Here is a 20,132-nt window from a genome sequence, read left to right as displayed (position 1 = left end):
TATTTTTGTTCCCTTGTTTCTTTAACGACGACCTTCACAAAGTATCATTATGTTAAAACCGTCGTTATATTAAAATAAAGTACAAAAACATTATTACAATTTTATTACAAGAGACACCAATCAAAACTTTATAAGGACCATCCATAAACCTTCATGAAATATCATGCGTGATGTTTTTAAGACTTTTAGTTCAATATTACCTTACAGCTCTCGTTAGTTATTCGAACAGTAGTAATATAACATAGCCAATTTGTCATCTCAGTAGAGAGGAGCCAGATAACAAGCGACGAATTTTACGAGCCCCCCAAATGCGTGTCGTCTCACGAGGTTTTATGGCGTCAAAGCTAGATTTTTCTAGAACCACTTTCGCTGGTCCAGCAATACGATAATACTTGTTTACGTGAACGAAACGACTATGCAAGCTCGCAGACCGGCACAAATAAGAGTGATTGCTATAGATAGTTTGCCTTGGATTTTATTTTATCCTCTGGTTGTTCACCTCTCACGTGATATTTTTCTTGTAATAGTCACCAAGCTTTCTCCATTTACTTCGATAAACTATGGAAGTCAGTACCAATTTAGTATTGTTTGGCTCATTTATGGTTACGAGTATTGCAGCTATTACTCTAACTAGCTTACTGGTTCGCTTTCGTTTTATTTGTTGTGATTTTTTTATATATTTACAATTCTCGACCCTTTCTAATATTCAGTGACGTTACATTTAAATCTACCTATGGGTGCCTATTTTCACGTATTAACATACCACCTATACAATTTCTTTTAATTTTGAAATTAGCACTTCTTTTTGCATAATATTGTTTAATGTATACAATTCATTCAAGCCAACTCATTCGATCGATTCCAAGTTCCTCAATTTACCTAATTGACGCGTTCCATTTAAATAAACGAATCCAAGTACCTTTTATAACTTTAATTTCAATTGATGGAGCGTATTTTTCATGCCTCTGGTGGAAAACCTAAATATCGGATCATAGGAAAGCGAAGATAATAAATGGAATTTCAAACGCAAAGCGTTTATCTCTGCCTTTGTATGGCTATACAATTCGGTACTAAATTACCTAAATGGCTGCCGAGCCTTTACTGTCTTTATGTAAATACTGATTCAGGGGTGTTTCACCTAAAGTTGACAGATTCGATTGTCTAGTCGTCTATGCGACGCATTGTAGACTTACGACTAACGGGCAGCCGGGACAAACATTACGCACTTACACAAACAAAAACACATCTCTTTTCAAATACTGCTGAAATACACGATCTCGGCTTCAACATTTTTTGCACAACAGTCTTCACTTTACGACTCATGAAAATGTCACAGGCGTGTGATGTGGGTTTATTTTGGTATGTTTTATCGTGAATGGGTACTCTATAAATATTATATTATTTACCGCGCGGCATTGGCAACTAAATATTTTTATGTCTAACCTCAGTAGGACGTCGACTCGGCGTTTACTTTCTTTACGATATGACAAATTGTTTCTGCAATTATTTATTATCGATAAATGCGTTTAGACCAATTTGGTCTTAAAAAAAGTTTACAAAATATGTTGTTCCCTTTATGTTCAAGTAGTTGTAATTACAATTCCGTGGATTTTTTCTTTTATTTTGTGTTTGTACTGGCAAGAGTCTCTTGTCAGGGAGATTCAACGTTCCTAGAATGTACTTACGTTTGTTCGCATTTCAGTTTGGATATTAGTTTTGACAATTTAAACCCGTGCTCTGAATATAAAAAATTAGTCCATTCTTAAATGTAAACGAACTCTGGAGTGCTCGTTATTACAGTTCGGTTTGACTGGAGTTTCGTAAATTTGTTTTTGTGGTCCACTTTCCGCGAAATCGTAAAGTAGTCATTTCGGAGCTCATTTTATCTCGTTCTTATTTTAGAAGATGTATCTTTTATGATAATGTGACTTTATACTTTATTATACCTTATATCTGCAATTAGTATTTCTTCTTCATCGTCTTATCGTTCTTCCCATGTGTCATTTAGTTCATTTTCTACGTGGCAGCCAGCGTACGAGTAATAAGCAATGGTTGGTTGGTTTGTAGAAACCAACTATAGAAAGAACCATAGACAACTAGGGATCGCCAGACATAATGGCGTGATGCAGTGCTTTCGCGAATGTTGCCCGAAAGGAGTTGTGAGACATTTCTCCCCTTCCCACCTCCCTTTGTTTTCCTTTCTTTTTGTAAGTAAATATGAGAGATACCTTCTTTATTGTTTATATTTGCATACATCAAGTTTGAACGTCTGACGTTGATGTACTTACTGACAATAGGAACGTTGCCATAATTTGATAACAAAATAGGGCGAATTTAAATGGGAATGTTGGGAATGGTTGACCTCGTCATACGTATCTAAGATAGATTAAGGATATCGTTATAAATCCAGGTCAAAAATACTCGGAACAATTGAGCGTGGACAAAACATAACTAAGGGTAGCAAAAGAGGTTTAAAGTTGAAGATAATCTGCCCCTAACGGGCAAATAGTTATTTTAATTGTTTGTTTCGATATGTTAACAATATTTTTTAAATAAATAACAATTTTTATTCTGACCCATCAAGGTCATGCAACTATTTTATTAACTTCCGTCCATTTGAACCGTATCCAATAACATACAATATCATCACATAGTGTACGCGTAAGGAAGTGCGCGTGCGCTACTATGATTGCACACGTGCTAAACACGCCCGTAACGTCTCCGGTGCTTCTTGGAGATGTGCAAATAGTGCTACTTTGTTTGATTAATCATAATAACGTACGAGGTTGATAAATTTAATGTATGTATTGAAGCAAATTTTTATATTGTTTATTTTCTAATCAAACCTAATAAATGATCTAACGCAGAAACCTAGATAAACTCAATTTCAGTCGATACTAACTTCGCACTATTGTAATTTTATCCTTACCGTGATAATTGCCAGTTTAAAAATAAAAGAAAGAAACTTGTGTTTATTTGTTTTCACTTTCTTATAACTACAAGTAAATCTTAATAAATATAAACATTGAGATTTAAAATGGAATCCACTCAGCATTTATCGGGTAGTGCATATAAGAAGTGCAGTTATTAATAATTTTAAAAGTAAGAAACGGTCTCTTGAAACGGTTTCATATAAGTAACTACAATGGTTCCGGTACCCTCGTAATAGGGGAAAAAGATCTCTTAGCAATAATATGAATTAACACGCTGCCAACCATTGAATACAATTCGTATCTGTGAAGATTTTTCTTGTCCTTTTAAAAGGACCGACTATTTTTTACGAGTAAATGCTAGAGGTTATTTCAATTTTACTCAGGATGTTCTCGGAGTTAGTGCAGCGTTGTATTCTTCAGACTTAAACAACAACACTCGTATTTTCTGTCATTGTCATGTATTGAATGTGATGTTTTATTACCACGATATTCATATGATTTGTAAAAATACTGCACTATGTGTAGTATACGTAACAACGAAACTAACTCCGGGAGCTGTACCAGATTACACTTACTGGTATAAGTTTAGAAAAATTCATTACCCAAATATGACCCGAAAATGCTTCCTCATCAATCGCCCGCAGTTCTGGGCTACCGACGTCAACGGTTTTTCTCTGCGCTGAAAATTTGTAAAAAATATTAAAATACCCGTCTCGAATCTCATGATTGATTCGATAGTCCTGTGACAAGACTGCCAACATAATAATGAACGTAATTAACGCGTTCACCTCGGGGACACGGACAACTCGCTCAACGGTGGTCACACACAAAATCCACGCCCCTTTGAGAGAAAGTGTTAAAATTAAATTTTCCGCTTTTGCAATAGCCAAATTTTCATAGTGTAGCTCTGATTATTTAAAAACAGAAATAAAATTGTAATAGAAAAACCAGAACACACACTAACAAACTTTTGGTTTAAGGGGCGGTGATGAAATACCATGCCAGACCATATGAAAATCTATTCCGTAGCACAAAAAATTGTGGTCATTTTGATCCCGGTCTAAACGTATTAATTACAGGCGTCAGTCAAAATGATTGTTAATTATCAATTTGTAGATGATTTATTTGTGAAATTAACAAAATTCTACAGGTTAGTTGCGTTCGTCTTAAATCGTATTAAATTACATTTCTTGTTCAGTAATCAGTATCGGAACAGTATTGAAATAAGCTTTTTTTGTTGATCGTAAAGTTCCAATGACCAATGAATTCAAGACCAATGAATGAGTTCCAATGAATGATGTTACCTTGTTTGTGAAATACTGATTTAAATTTGCAGAAAGAAAGTTTCTCTTTTTCAATAACACCAAAAAAGTGCCGTAAATTACAGTTAAGGATTTCGACTCTTCAAAGAAGTTACCTTGCAGTGTCTTTAGACATTTCTAAAGCCTTTGACAGGGTCTGGCATGCAAGCCTTTTAAGCAAGCTTCCCTCTTATGGGCTTCCCACTGACCTTTGCAATAGAATTTCAGATTTCTTGAGTGGACGTTCGATTCGAGTGGTCTTAGAAAGCTCTTCCGAACATCGGGCGATAGATGCCTCAGGGTTCAAAACTGTCCGCAAGTCTCTTTCTGTTGCATATCAATGATATGTTAATAGGTGCCTTTGGGTATGCTGATGACAGCACAGTTGTGGACAGGTACTTGACCAATGTAAGGGTCAGTGGAGAAGAAATCCAGTCTTGTCGAGAGCCCATGGTTAGTCGTTTGAATTCGACGCTTAAGGCAGTCTCCAATTGGGATTATGCCAATCTTGTCAAATTTAATGCTACCAAAACGCAGGCGTGTCTATTCTCCACAAAACGGAGTCCCTTTCACCTGACTCCGACTTTTCGTGATATATCCATACCGATAGCCAACCGTCTCCAGCTACTTGGAATGGACCTGTCGTCCAATCTGATCTTCGGCAGATACATTGAATCCATGACCAAAAATGCAGCCACGAAGCTTGGCATCCTTTCCAAGTTGAGGCGTTACTTCACACCGGGATAGTTGCTTCAGCTGTACCAAGCACAAGTCCGGTCCTGTATGGAGTACTGCTGCTGCTTATGGAATGGCTCTGCTAAATACCAACTGGCCACCTTGCATTCAATCGACAAGCGTGCCAAAAGGCTTATAGGTGACTTGGAATTAGTTGAGGCGAAGCTGCAGAGCCTTGAGCACCGGCGTAAAGTTGCCTGCTTATCGGTATTCTACAGGATATATCACGGAGAGTGTGCGATGGAATTGCATAATTTGATTCCGCCTTCCCCTTTCCATCATCGGGGGACTAGACGTGGGCCTATGATGTCGATATTCCCATGATTCGCACGAAGCGTTTCGCTTCCACATTTATATGGCGAGCGGATAGAGAGTGGGATTCCCTGCCTGCGGATATATTCTACGAACGTTGTAACTTGGAACTTTTTTTGTAAGGCGAGAGTGAATAGGCATTATTTAGGTGTGTGACGGTATGACCTCTTTATATCGTCATCCCACCTTTATATCGCCTTTCTCCGGTTCCTGGCCACTCGTATTTAAATTTAAATTTTCCATAGTTGTTTTGCCTCGTATTCTGATTTTGTTTTGTTCCATCGTCACCCCCTGCCCGATCGCGGCAGCGAATACGTCTTGTCTTCTTAATTTTTTGGGCCGTTTACCAGTTACTAAAAATCTCCTGTGTGGTATCAAGATCACAAATATCGTTAAAACCTGAATAAATATTAAAACTGGATTTATTACCACTAGTTCTTTACCCTTTTGAATTTTGAACTTCAAACGTGCTAAGCAAGATGTACGGAGGCGCGCTAGCTGCGGAAGGTACTACTACTCTCCTGGCTACATTACAATCCACCAGCGCCAGCAGCGCTCCCACACTGGCCCCCGAACAGGGACCGGAGAAAGGCGATATAAAGGTGGGATGACGATGTAAATAGGTCTAGATTCTCTCCTACAGCACGCCCTTCTGGCGGAAGTCTCCAGTAGCGCCCTGAGCCGAGGTCCGTGCCCACTTGGGCACCCTCAGGCCCGCTACTTAGCTTTAAGTTTATTTTAGGGGTTATGAGCCTTCAGCTCGCCCTTTTCTCCGGTGGCGCAGTAAAGGCCATCAGCGGCCAACTGCAAAATATCCTTAAAAAAAAGTAAAGAGGTCACACCGTCCCAGATGTGCATGCTACATCGTTGACCTCATCATCACTTTCCATCAGGTGAGGTGGAGGTCAAATGCGCACTAGTTTTTTATTAAAAAAAAAACCTAATAAGCATCCCAATATTTGCAATCATAACTTTGATTTCCCGATTGCCGCGGCAATCAAAGGAATCGAAAGGGGGTTTATTTTGATATCATCGGACAGAAGAACGCCATTTGCCAAATGTCGACACTCGATAACACCGTTTTCCCTGTTTTACTTTTACAATTTACGAGAGTTCGAAAGTATTAAACTGAAGCGAAGGGAAATTGTTGACATAATAACATATTTATTTATTGAAGTCTACTAATTCGTAAAGATTTTAAAGCAGTGCTACTACGCAGTTATAAAATAAAATTACTTCTTTAAAGTAAGAAGTATATAGGTCAAAATCGAACGTCAGCCGGGTTTTATTGTTCTGTTGTCAATATTATGTATAGGTATACGCTTATAGTTTCTGAAACTAACACACAAATCTCGACCATAATCCCTTACAGCTGTAGAGTTTGTACCTCTACGTGTTATCGTTGTTGAGTATCAGCAAACTAACCGCGTTCAACATCAGTGAAATGTTAGCTGATAAGCTCCTGTACCTGCCAAGTAAATAGCCTACAAATTGCTACTTTATGCTAATGTATCCACGGTCTACGTTGTTTTTTTGATGCTATAAGTAAGTATAAGAAGCGTATGTAAATTGTTAAATATTATTTCTGCAAAATTATAACATTTCTCTGTAGGATTATAAAAAGATACTGACTGTCATAAGGTCTAACAGTTGAAAACAGACAGCAGTTGAAATAAAAAGTCTCATAGTGGAGAAATGCACATACAAAAGCATTATTTACTATTGTACCCACTTTTGTTGAAACAGCTGTCCCACGTGATGTTTTTTTAAATGGTTCTAATACTTCAGAAACTTTTGCGGTTGTAAGCACAATAACTCGCGATCGGATGAATAATGATGGAACACACACAAACAAAGCAAAAACATTACATTGTCATACAAGTGATGAAGCGATAAATTACACTAGAGACATCTTAAATCCTAAGCAGAGGTAAGTATTCTGTAGAGGCGTGTGTCAAATAAAAATACCACCGGTGATTGTTTATTACGGGTGGTATTTCTCTGGCTTTCATTGCGACTGCCAACAAAGTAAAGTTATTACACAAAAGCTTTGGTCTCAAAATAATAATAGAAATCAGCGGTCGAGATTTTAAAGACAAAAATTAATAACACCATATTTTCGCAAAGAAATTTTAATTAAGTCCGCTGGGTGGTAAAGTAAAACCCAACCATTACAAAAGACCCAAATTAAAAGAACAATACAATAATACATTTGTTGTTTATGCATACATTAACCGACACTGAAGCCAACCGCTGTTTAAATAATTCTCTACGAAACCAACCAAAGCAAAGCTTGAAACTCATTTGAAACTAAATGCTTTCTGCTGTGTTCAGTAACAGCTTTAATAGAACCGGATTTACTGACGTTTTAATCCCGCGAGTACAAATTAACTCTAAATAATTTATTATGTGTTAGTCCGTATCAAATGTGAAGTTACTGCCATGCATGTGTAATCGATGGAATGAATCTAATTATTATTTAAAAATATACAGCAGACAGCTTACGACAATCAGGTAACATTGCTGAGCGACATTCGTAAGGTGATTTTAATGAAATATGTTATATTATTATGAAACATTGATATTTATATATATGATGATTAGGTTTAGTGAGTAAATCAACCAAAAGAAAATTAAATTCAAAATTTATTTCTTTAGGTCTTTGTAGAGTCCTGATTCTATTTTTAAATCGCTTAAAATGGACCATCCGAAGAACGACAATACCGCATGAATGTTTCAGATTCAGTACAGTGGCAGTAGAAGATCTGAGATCGGTGACCTCCAACTAGGATACGGTTCACAGTACTTGGTTCACCTCAGGGCAGGGGTGGTGTTGCTGTTATTTTTAGTGACGTAGCTTTGCTTATAAGTTAAATGAAAATACTGTGCGAATAATGTTGAAAAGACTGTTATATTTAGTTACTAGCTTATAAGACTTAACATTGTACTAAGTGTGACTAGTAATTAAGTCTCTTCTCTATATGTGTTATTGACTTCCGAATTTAGTTCAAGGAAATTACTTCTCCTCTTTCTGCCGAATATTTATATTTAACTGCCGCGGTAGCAAGTCGCATAATCGTGCAAAGAGATATTATCGTAACAAATGGCAAGCTGGACATTTTGTCCGTCGAATTAGGTTAACTGGTGGCTTGGTTTTACCTTAAGACTACTGACGTATTATATAAACAGATCTTCCATTATAAGAAAATCACATGATGTATAATATGTCCTTTACGGGCTTTTTAAACAAAGTACAGTGTAAAACTCCTACGTTCCAATTTTTTGGATGTTGCCTTGGAGACATTCATTTTTGATACGATTTGTACTTATTGTCTATAGATTTTCTGAAGTATTTCAATAATGTAGAGAAAGTCAGTTATGAAATCATCGTGTCTACGCTGTATTACTACAAAATGTATCTTTTAAATTAGATCCCACGCATTTGGCTTGACAATATAACTTCTCACTCTGTTCTATTTTATTATTTCGTAAACCTTGCAAACTTTTCGACATAACGTTGATTACTTATAACCTTTGTAATTCACGTATATTTTATGTCCCTGTTTTCTAGAACCGTTGCTGACTACTTGGTATTTGTCCAAATATTTTAAGGGATTGTCACATGAGTTGGAAATCGTGTTTTCTCCAGCTATCCTTCAAACATATCGACAATGATTTATTTGAGCCCTTTTTTATTGATGTATTTTTTTCGTAATGTTTTGTTTGTTTGCTAGGATCCACATAATGGTATGCTACCACCATACTTATTACCTTTCATTTCTATCATATTTTCTAAACAAGGAGTCTTGCGGCTGTAGGAATAATTCCTAACAGTGTTTTTAAATGTTCCCTCTGGTTATCTTACTATTGCGCGTGACTTGTCGTCTTCTGGGCTTCCATAACATTTTATGCTACCTTCACCCCTTTATGGATATATGACAGCGAAGTAGTAAAAACTTAATATTTTATGTATTGACCTTCACATTTACAATTTGTCGACCATTTCTCTTGTTGGATAAATTGCCCGTGAAACTACCGCATTTATACACTGTTATACTACAAGCCACTTGTTTGACCAGTAGACCATATTCAGAGTGTTCATGTTGCCAAAGTCATCAAATGTTTATGATACCCTTAGAACATGTTATGAAGATTATTATTAGTCCATTTAACTTGTCTTTGAAATAGTGTCATATAATTGATAACGGTTGAAATTCTATATCATTTACTCCGTTAAGTGTTGGATTTGATGGTTCGATCATACTTCACATCGCAATTGAGATAAGCGCAATATTGTGATAGAGATTAAACGATGAGCAATTTTCCGCGTGAATTAACTTAATAATATAGAATATATTTCACATTTCCGAATTATTCCTTAGAATGTTAAATTATACGAACTTTTACATGTACTGCGCGTATCTTCCCCATTTAAAATTTCATGTGAAAATATTTCCTTTGAGGGATTAATTAAGTAAAGTTTTCAACTTGTACCTTTATTTTGTATCATCATCCATGTTAAACATCACTTTAAGTATATTTCTTAAAAGAAGATGTAGAATTTATAGACGATTAAATAAAAAGACGTAAATGCCAATATTGTTTTATAATATATTAATGAAATCTTTCAAAATGAGATCTATGGAATTACACGACAAGGATATGATTTTCTTTGAACTTTGCAAATTGCACTTGGTCGGCATGGTGTACTATATCCTAATAGGTACCCTGTGCCCGAATGTAGGACTTACATGGTTTAAAGTAACGATTTAAAAAGGATCATCTTTTATTTTATTTGAACAGTTTTAGTTTTCCGTCAACCACAAGCCACATCTCTATTTCGGATCAAGAAACGATGCGTAGGCGTTTCCTAAAATTATAATTGACTTTACGGTTTCCCTTAGGATCCCATCAAACGTAGGTTCTGTTCGGGCACGCACGCACTCGTGACTTCCAACTCATTTCTTCATATCCCTTTGAGGACAGATTTGTTACACAATTAACAAACTTTACTACCTATATAAAAACATTGTATATAAAAAAAATGAAATTTTGAGGCGATGAAATCATGAAGATTTCACTTCAAATGTTAAGTTTCCCGTTAAATATTTTATGTGGGGATCGTAAACCCATCTTCATCTAATATTTCTAATTATTGATAGTTCGTTGAATTCCATTGGTATATTATCTGAAGCGAAAAATGGCGATTTAGGAAAGGAATAATTGGGCCCACGGGATTAGTAGAGCTTATTACTGTGCTCCTTTAGTATGGCTATAAATCTTCATCAGGATTGTGTATAAGAAATTGTTCTCGTTGAAAGGTCTATAATCTAGGGTTATTTCGACAATTATAAAGCGTTAGTGACAGAACGGCTGTTTCTTGAAAGAAACCAGAAATATTTGTAATAAGCACCGCACCTTAAAATATTTGGTAAAATGTGTATTTCGCTGTTTGATTTGATTTGTAGCTATAGTTTTAGACCGATCTCAACAATTTTAAGTTCAATTAAATTTATAAAATTGATATCCAGGCGTGAGTTCTGATTGTCAAACTATGTAGATTTATGGAAATTAAATCTATTGATCTCGTTTTCAACATTTCCATTTTCCGCTCTTTTAACAATTACCAACCATTCCAATATAATGAGGTTATGCCTCTATGCCCATTAGTTGTTATAATTTTACCTTAAAGTTAGTTCAATTTATACATATTAGCAAACTTTTTAAATATTATTTGGAGTGTGGTTTTGAATTCCGTGACCTAAGTTTATTTATATTAAAAGACTCCACGCAGATTCGCTACTCTAACATTTAGACCCAAAAATTAGTATTGACACAACTCTTAGAACAACTCCAAAGCTTTTAACGATAATAAGACGGTTCGAGACAATCTGGACTGAGAACTTTCCCTGACAAATGTTCCCTGATCCTTGCTTACCCTAATATGATCCCTAATATGCCTGGCGGTCAAGAGATAAAGAATATCCTCTTTGTTTTCCTGTCTATTTCGCATGTCGCTGTCTGCCTAGTAAACTGTATGAATTTATTGTTATTCCCGAGGATTTACGTTTTTTTTTATTATTTATTTACCCTCCTGTATTTTGTAATTTCCGTAATCGACTTTTCTTAGAAATCTTTAGTAGCCTCAGGTTGACAACGAAGCTCTTTTAATATAAAATGTTTATTAGATCTTTTATAGAGTTTTAAAACTGTTAACATTAAACCTGCACGAATAGATTACTACGTACTGTATGTGATATAAATTTTCCGTAAGCCATTACCACAAGGTGCGTATAGGAAACTTTTTATGACACAACTCCAAGAAGAAATAGGGGATACGGATTTGATACATCGTTATATTGAATCCGATCGGAATTTGTCACATGTGTTCTCTTATTCACCACCGAATATGATTTTTCTTCGGCGGTTGAACTCTTGAGCTTCACAAACAAAAAGATTTAACTGTTTTTATTGCTGTTGGTATTTAGTTCAATTTAAAACCTTACTTGGACGAGACTATTACTGTAGTAGATAGTTTAGTTCAAATAAAGTTTAGAGTTCGCATTTATATTTTCAACAATTTTCTATATTATATGAAAACACAGTGTAAAAGTTGCAGCTGTAGATCGGGGTTGATTGTGATTTATTTTCCCTAAATTAATCTATCTACAATATATGTATATCAGTATTAAGTTAAACTCCATGAAACTGTTTTATCATAATTTGGTAAATTTAGTAAACCTTAATTAAGTTTTATACCTAATGCAGCCTTTATGTTTAACATAAGTCTTTAAACGAACGGTTTTTTTAATAACAGCTCGGTCCACTAAAGGTTTTAGCAACATTTACTTTAAACACAAATTCGTTCTTCAAAATTGTCTCTAACGATCATTATGATACAAATTACTATAATAGAATAGAATACTATGACTTAATTCAGACTATATGGTCCATAATAGTGTTGGTAACATAACATTTTTCGTGTATACTAAGATTAACATAATACAACACAAATATACCTAATACTGAAAAGAGAAAATGCCACAGCTAAACCACTGCCTTACGTACATGTAGTTGCATTCAACACTTTTGTTATGAGCAGTCTAGTCTCCTGGCAACAACGACCAAGATGTTATAAGCGCTGCTGTGTGTACACACCAATAGGGAGACAACCCTCGTACGAATAATGGCGTGGAAGCCATTGTTCGTGTGCGTCTCCTCAAACATGCACTACAGTATCACCGCAGCCCCGTTAGCATCTTACAAGCGTTGTTATAATGTGCCCTCGAGATATTCACAGTTCTTTGTGTATCCTTCATCCACAGGCTACTTGTATGCGCCCGTGTAAATTACGTGTCTCTCTCTTGCTTTGTGCCTTATTGGTATATCATCTTCTCATCTCTAACGACTCGCGCTGTTTCTATACGCTTAAAGCACAGCTTTTTCTTTTTAACATAAATTTATGAAGTTTTCATTACTTATGTAAATTTAAATTGGGAATTGCTACATTTTGTATTAACTATTAAAATAACTAAATACAATATAATATATTGTTTTTCTTTATTAATTGTCGAGTGACGATTTTAATGCTTTTTCCTCTTTTGCAGTATTCTCCAAAGGACAATGCGAGACCGGACAATACCGTTTCTTGGCGAAAACTGGTGGCTACGCCTGGGTTCAGACCCAGGCCACTGTCATCACCGACAAGCAGCAAAAATCGACCAGTGTCGTCTGCGTTAATTACGTTATCAGGTAGGTCTAGATTTAAGAATTAACTTAAGAAAAACGCTTTAATAATTTATTCCACATACCTTTCAGCATTTGTGTTTTGAATAATAGAAATTTAATGTTCTACGGTGTGTTACATTCATAAAAAAAATATATTTACCACAAAAATAAGCAAAGGTAAGTCTGTTTTTACTTTGTTATTTTTTATCATAAGTTTTACAGCCCCAAACATAACTAAGCCTAAGTGATCTACCGTTATTAAGCCGTTTTATGGCGTACCTTGTGTACAGTACATGTGCTTAAACGATGTCCGTTATTAACTAGTGACACCAAAATTTTATCAGACACGGCACTCCCTTTTGCGCAATTAAGGCACTCTTGCTATCTTTTATTACTTAACTATCAATTGTACACGCGTAACTAGTTATTTATAAGTCTTATGTCTCGTATTTATTTTATACGATACCTGAATTAACTTCGCCGCTTGTAGAATCTACCATTGCTCATAAAATTTAACATGAAGAGTGAGTTTATTATGATTTATGCCTCGACAAATTTAATTTCGGCTCACGTACGAGGGAAAATGTTACGCCGAAAATCACAGTTAGCTGACGTCGTCTGAGCTAAACAATTCTTCCCCAATAAATATAATAAAAACGTAACTCATGATATTATAATCACTGCCGATGATTGTACGTTTCAATAAAAGAAATGAAATATACGTTTAATATACGTTTGACTCTAAAACACTTAGGCTCAACTCACACTGGCGCAGAATCGAAGCGTCGCGACGCGTCATGTTTTTCGCCTATAGTATATATTTTCCCATTATTAAGGTACAAATTTGTGTTATGCAAATATGGAAACGGGCGTCGACACGCGTCACTTGAGCGCAGTGAGGCGTCAGACGCCGACCACACTGACCCGGGCGCACTAATGCGAGCGTCGTCGCGCGACGACGCGCGTCGCCGAGCGTTATAGTTGAAAAACAGGACGCGACGCGACGCTTCAACTCTGCGCCAGTCTAAGTTGAGCCTTAGCTTTCAATCGACATCGAAATCGAATCTACCATCAAAGTATTTCTCTATGATGTGTTACCGAAAAATCTTGCAATACGGCAAATTTCTTGTGTGGACAGTTTTGGTGTAAAATAATGTGCTTGTCAGCCCCACCCAGGGAATGCAAAATCAGGTTCCTGTCAACATTAAATACGTACTAGATCTTTAAATCGTGAGATTTGGCTTATGTAACAATTTGCGTTTGTTTACTGAAGACACTGGCACGTTCTATTAACAAGGAACTTGGATACGCTTCAAATTGTCGGTAACACGGTAGTGCCCGGAAATATGTTACAAACTTAATGTCGAAGTTCATTTACTAACAATTCTATTATGTATCCAAGGCAATGTTGTTCTTTTATAGTCGGTCGGTCCGTTGTCAATTTTGAACTCTTTCCAGAACCCTTTTGACAACACCGAAGTTTGACAATTATATGGTTGTATTTTCTATGATGAACCTCAGCTTCTAAACTACTTCGGAATATTGCTGATCATTTTGTGGAACCGTAATTGTCTCTTCCAAGCAATAAAAACGAACCTATGTATTCAGCTATCGGTCGTATTAACCAATGTTGCAGTGATTTGGAACGGCCGCTTCATTTCTCTGTCAAAATTGTATATTTGTTCCAGCTATGTATTCTAGCAATAAAGTCATTGATCTCAGAGTATAATCGCCACTATCGATTTATGGTTTTCGTGCCATACTTTCATAACGACGAACATTTACTGTTTCTCACCAATTAGGATGACAGGTCACGTTTACAAAGCTTTTCCAGGTGTCGTTGAATAGAGTAGAATAGAATAGAAATCGTTTATTCCGTATTAGTCTGCGTTGCTTATGTATCTTTGAAAACACGCTTCACGTCATTGTGTAAATTGATAATTTAATACAACTTACCTATTTAGTCAGAGTAAGGTTATTGTTAGAGATATAATTATTTTCATAGTTTTAGAATTACTAACTTGAAGTTCTCATGGCCTTCCTTGTTTTGTTTTGTTCTACATTCACAACCAGGTGTCATCTGGTTGAATTTGGACTTCGTGTCAGGGACGACATTTTGGCGTGTTCATCTGGACATTGCTTGGCACACTTGGTAGCGGATTACGTACTACCACTCAGTTACATGTTCTGACAGTACTAATAATGTTTTGTGTCTATGTTATTTACGGAACAATTTCCCGACAAAATTGTACAAAAGCCTTAATTAACTCTTTCTTACGAAATTTTATTGAAATATCTAACTGTAAATTACTGTCTTCATTTGAATTGTTCAAAATTTCCATTTCGTCAAAGTTCTTCTGTGCATTTCTCCGTAATTCAGTAATATTGAAAGTGTTCAGTAAAAAAAACCTTTACTTATTGCTTTCATTTACATCGGCTTTTTGTGTTCCTTTCGCGTTGTGTATCTACAGTAAAGTTAACACAGATAAAAGTAACCTATTTCAAAATTCGTGACAAACTTTAGGACGCTTTTAATTCGTAGTATTACATTTTCAAAATGTTTGTTAACAATATTGATAGTGACAATCGACTATATTATTTAGGTTGAAGTGGATATCAACTCCTTCATTTTGATGAAACTGAATAAATGAGGAGTGTTGATAAACGTTATTGTACCTTAGAGTGTTTCAGAAGTGTCAAGTTAAGCGTTGATGACGTTTCGTTTGCTCTTATTTCTTACCATGCAATAAGATCGGCCAATCAATGAATCCATTATTTTTTCATCAAGGAAATCAGATGCAATCAGCTATGAATAAGAATTTACCGATACTATCTCCAAAAGCTGATGACTATTTGGTTTTGACGATGAAATCTTCATTTATTATCGGATCTTTCATTTCTTATAAGCACTTTAATAAGACTCGGAGCTATTGCTTTCCAAGACGTCTTATTTATTACTGTTTCCTTATCGTAATAGGGTATTGTCTCAATCCTAATATCTTGTATGATTTCCAAGTCTATTTTTATTTTTACATGTGTACCTAGTCCTACTTTGCTACCATTATAGTTTGCTATTTTATTTGCGGTACATTTTATTACAACGCCCTGTAATGGCGTTGACATTTCATTAGATTTTTACGAGGCCATTCGAATTCCAACTCTCGCCTCTCATCACAAACAAGAAATAGAGAAATTTTGTTCGTTACTTTACCGCTTTTAATAGGTTTTCTTTGTTCAAGTTATGTCTCACCGTACGCGCTAACTTTTACGGGTCAAATAGTATATTTAGTAAATTCAGTTTATTTTTTCCGTTCCTGGGTTTAGGTTTACTTCTCTGTGGTGTGACCTCCTTACATCGTCATCCTGCCTTTTTATCGCCTTGCTCCGGTTCCTGGCCACTAGTATTTAAATTATGAATTGTCCATAGTTCTTTTGCCTCGCATTCTGATTTTGTTTCGTATCCCCGTCACTCCCTGCCCGATCGCGGCAGCGAATACATCTCTTATTTTTTTGAACCATTTACCAGTTACCAAAAATCTCTTGTGCGATAAACATTTTAAAGATCATAAACATTGTTAAAATCCGAATAAATATTTATAAAATTGGATTTATTACCACTAGTTCTTTGCCCTTTTGAATTCTGAACGTTAAATTTACTAAGCAAGAATACGAAGGCGCGCTGGCTGCGGATACCACTACTCTCACATTACAATTCTACTGAACATTCCAAGCGGTACTAGAAGCTTTTCGCTGGCGCCCGAACAGGGAATTCGGTTTCGATATATATTTTTTAAATTCTACCATTTAAAAAAAAGTTCAAGTTCGATTTTCAGTTCATTACTTATTTAAAGTTCAATAAAGTTGACAGTTACTTTAAATATTGCGGCTAGAATGGTTACTGAATTAATGTCAGAATTAATGAAGTGTCATTTGTAACTCTTGCTCCAGACTTAGGGTTCAAAGTGAAGTTAGTTCACGCAATGCCTTATCCCGCTGTTCTAAGTGTTCCGTAAATCGTATCGCCTTTTATGGCCCTTACCATTCTCCACCCTCAACTGCCTGCGTGTACTTACTCCCGTCATAGAGGAAAAAATTAAACTGTAGATATGTTTACTTCACTTATAAAAGTTACCGTTTTTACATTTACTGCCTTAGCTACCAAAATTGTATCTTAAAAATAAATACCCTATAAAATGGATACTTACGGTTGTTATTAAAGCTAATCAAATTTACCAAAACATGTCGGAGGACAACATTCAATTCAGACTAAACCTTGCATTAAATCTCTGTGCGTGTCATGTGCGTGATAAAGAAACAGAATAAATTTTACGTGACAAAACCATTACATAGTTACATTGTTTTGGCATGAAGTCTGATAAAGCAACATTTGTATTGTTTATAATGTGTATTTTAGGTGTAGACATGTCTACATCACTCGATACTATTTCCTCTCGTAATTTTATAAAATTAATGCTCTGCGATCTGTGCCTTCAAATGTCTCTATTTTAGCTCCCATTCATTCATCGTAAAACTGACTCAATTCGATTTTACGTTCATTCGTGTCTGGCAATAATAAGCAAAAATTATATATAGAGTTTTTCTTATATGTTGTATTATCTTATACTTTTTTTTGTTCCTTGGTTTAATATCCCTTATATTTAGAGTTCAGGGTGAACGTACATGGTATAGGCACGGTTAAATGTGAGCCACTATTCTGCCCTCGTAACGAAAAAAGGCACAAGTATGCGTACTTTATACAGCAGTTGTGTTGTTTTCGTTCGGAGGGCAGTATTTCACTTTCATCCAATACAATTGTAATAGTAGCCTATCTTGTTACGTTGATACACTTTTTTATTATTATAAACTATTTTTTTTTATACTGTATAACAGTGTTGTGACATTCAAGTGTGCTTTAGTGAACATTTAGTAGCAATACTGCTACTAAACTTAAATGTTCTCAACTGTTAGTAACTAAGGAATTAAAGTCTAAAGGTCGTATTCTAGAACTCTACTCAATGCTCAAGTCAGGATTGCACTGGAAACACAAGCACTGGAAATACGACCCCAATGGCAGGAACTGGAGTATGATTTTCAGTGCTCACTGCATTACTCAAGTCCCGACTTGAGTATTGAGTAGAGTTGTGGAATACGACTCATAGACACGTGTCGCGATAGGGATTCGTACCATCAATCTCTCAACAGAGGAATAAACTCGCTCTATATGGGCTACCACCCGATCAAAAAGAAATAATATATATTCTAATATAATAATAATGTGCCAGACACCCATTCCAGTTATTTAGTCTCAAATTACAAAATTCCCTGCATTATGAGTACCAAACCAATTCACGCTGGGGCCACTACATAGATACGCAGACCAAAATCAATTTAGTAAAGTTTATTTCCCACTTCCGGCAAGATTTGTTTCAAGATTTATTCTACTGGGAATTATACCTGGAACCTTCTCTAATGCGGAGATTTTTTTTATTTTGCCGAAGTAACATTAAGATACATTCGAATAGCAATTGTTAATAAATACGTGTCGTACATCAAAAACGCAGTGTCCAACTGTAGACCTCATACAGCTAGACATCATAAAGATCGGAATGTAGAACTATGTATTTCCCGTCGCATAGGATCGGGCATATCAGCTTTTTTGGATATTATAAAGCATTGGATTGTGACAAATTGAAGATATTCAGTTGTTATCGAATGAATGATACGCGTTTAATTACCAAACAACACAGATAATTCAAATAATAAAAGAAATTAAAATGTCACAATATAAGCCGACGGCTCGCCGATAACGCTCTTGCCGATATCTACTTCGATGGCAACGGGCCGAGGCGCCAGTCGTGAGCCAAGACAAGTTATCCTACGAGAAAATGTTGATCATTATTTATTACATAAATTATTGATAAAAACAATTGACTAAATTCGGGACTTGAAAAATAACCATCGCAAGCTATACATGTAAAGCCGTTCTGGGTGAACGAACTCTTCATACAATATATCTATAGAGCAACATCTATTTCTTGTTTTATTTAAATTCTTTAATGTATGGAATTGCCTACATCAGTTACTACATCAATAATAGTCAAATAATCAGCTTAAGTGGTTCTATTTACATACTTCCATTTCCAGTCTTACATTTCTTATACTTCATTTAGCAGAATTACAAACAATTTATAGCATATACAGCATTTTCATAAGTTAAACTTGCGAGATAAAAATTCATTACAACATGAAAAGTCCCGATTCCGATTCAAATCAATAATGATTGTGAACACATAGTACGAATATGTGGCAAAAAGTTAATCAAACCCTTCCTTTTCCAGTAACTGTTTTGCTTCTACGTTATTAAAAGTTTGCCGTTCAAGGCCTGCTTTATATGTCGCCCTTTGCCATAAACAGTGATAAATAACATTTATAATAAAAATATCTTTGCGTAAACATCTGTAACGAAAATAAATTTAATGTAGCTTAGTAAAGCACAGACCTTGTTGAATTTTGTGTTCCAGATACAGCCACCTTTAATAAATGGGATCTTTGTTTGATAAGCAGACAATGCCGATGAAAGATTAATTCCGAATTTTCACAGAGGGACAAAGGTTTAGAACAAAATACCAGAGCAACTGAAAGGAAACACAGAAACGGAGAATTCAAATCAATAGTATCAACTAAATTAACATGTCGTCTGTAATTCTGACAGAAACTCGCTGAATTTGGTTTTGAATAGCAAAAGGCTATTTTACCTAGTCACGGTTGTTCCAATCGCTTGTTTAATGTTTATTGAGAAATTTATTCTCCTATTAAATAATACAAATGTATCAAAGACATACGCAATAGATATTCCTTGACCGATTGGGGAGAATAAATATTCTCCACAATCGGTCTAAATATTTTCCACAATCGGTCAAGTAATCGTCAGCCAAACTCAATTTCGCTTCAGCCCGCGATCTGTCCGAACCAAATCAAAGCTTAAAGGGCTTATTACAACCTTTTTCCTTTCTCATATAGTATCTGTAAAAAACCACTTTTCTTGCTAAGTTTCCTAATATGTGTGGTACTTTCAGAGCCTTGTAAGACAATTTTCCTGTAACTTGGCGAAATGACGTTTCTG

At 35.6% G+C, this 20,132-nt stretch overlaps 1 protein-coding gene across 4 annotated transcripts in view; it reads left to right on the top strand.

The window, feature by feature from the left end:
- The window catches only part of LOC113226628 (hypoxia-inducible factor 1-alpha), a 128,210-nt gene that overhangs the window by 73,614 nt on the left and 34,464 nt on the right, over positions 1–20,132 (top strand). For all 4 annotated transcript variants that reach the window (XM_026459336.1, XM_026459335.1, XM_026459333.1 and 1 more), the window contains exon 7: positions 12,889–13,033. In XM_026459336.1, the coding sequence (XP_026315121.1) occupies positions 12,889–13,033 (145 nt within the window). The remainder of the gene's footprint in view (positions 1–12,888; positions 13,034–20,132) is intronic.

This window comes from Hyposmocoma kahamanoa, unplaced genomic scaffold (genome assembly GCF_003589595.1).
Source record: "Hyposmocoma kahamanoa isolate Upper Pololo Valley unplaced genomic scaffold, ASM358959v1 192, whole genome shotgun sequence".
Lineage (NCBI taxonomy): Eukaryota > Metazoa > Arthropoda > Insecta > Lepidoptera > Cosmopterigidae > Hyposmocoma > Hyposmocoma kahamanoa.
Note: the sequence above shows the minus strand (reverse complement) of the source record. Positions and strands in the feature narration are given on the sequence as shown.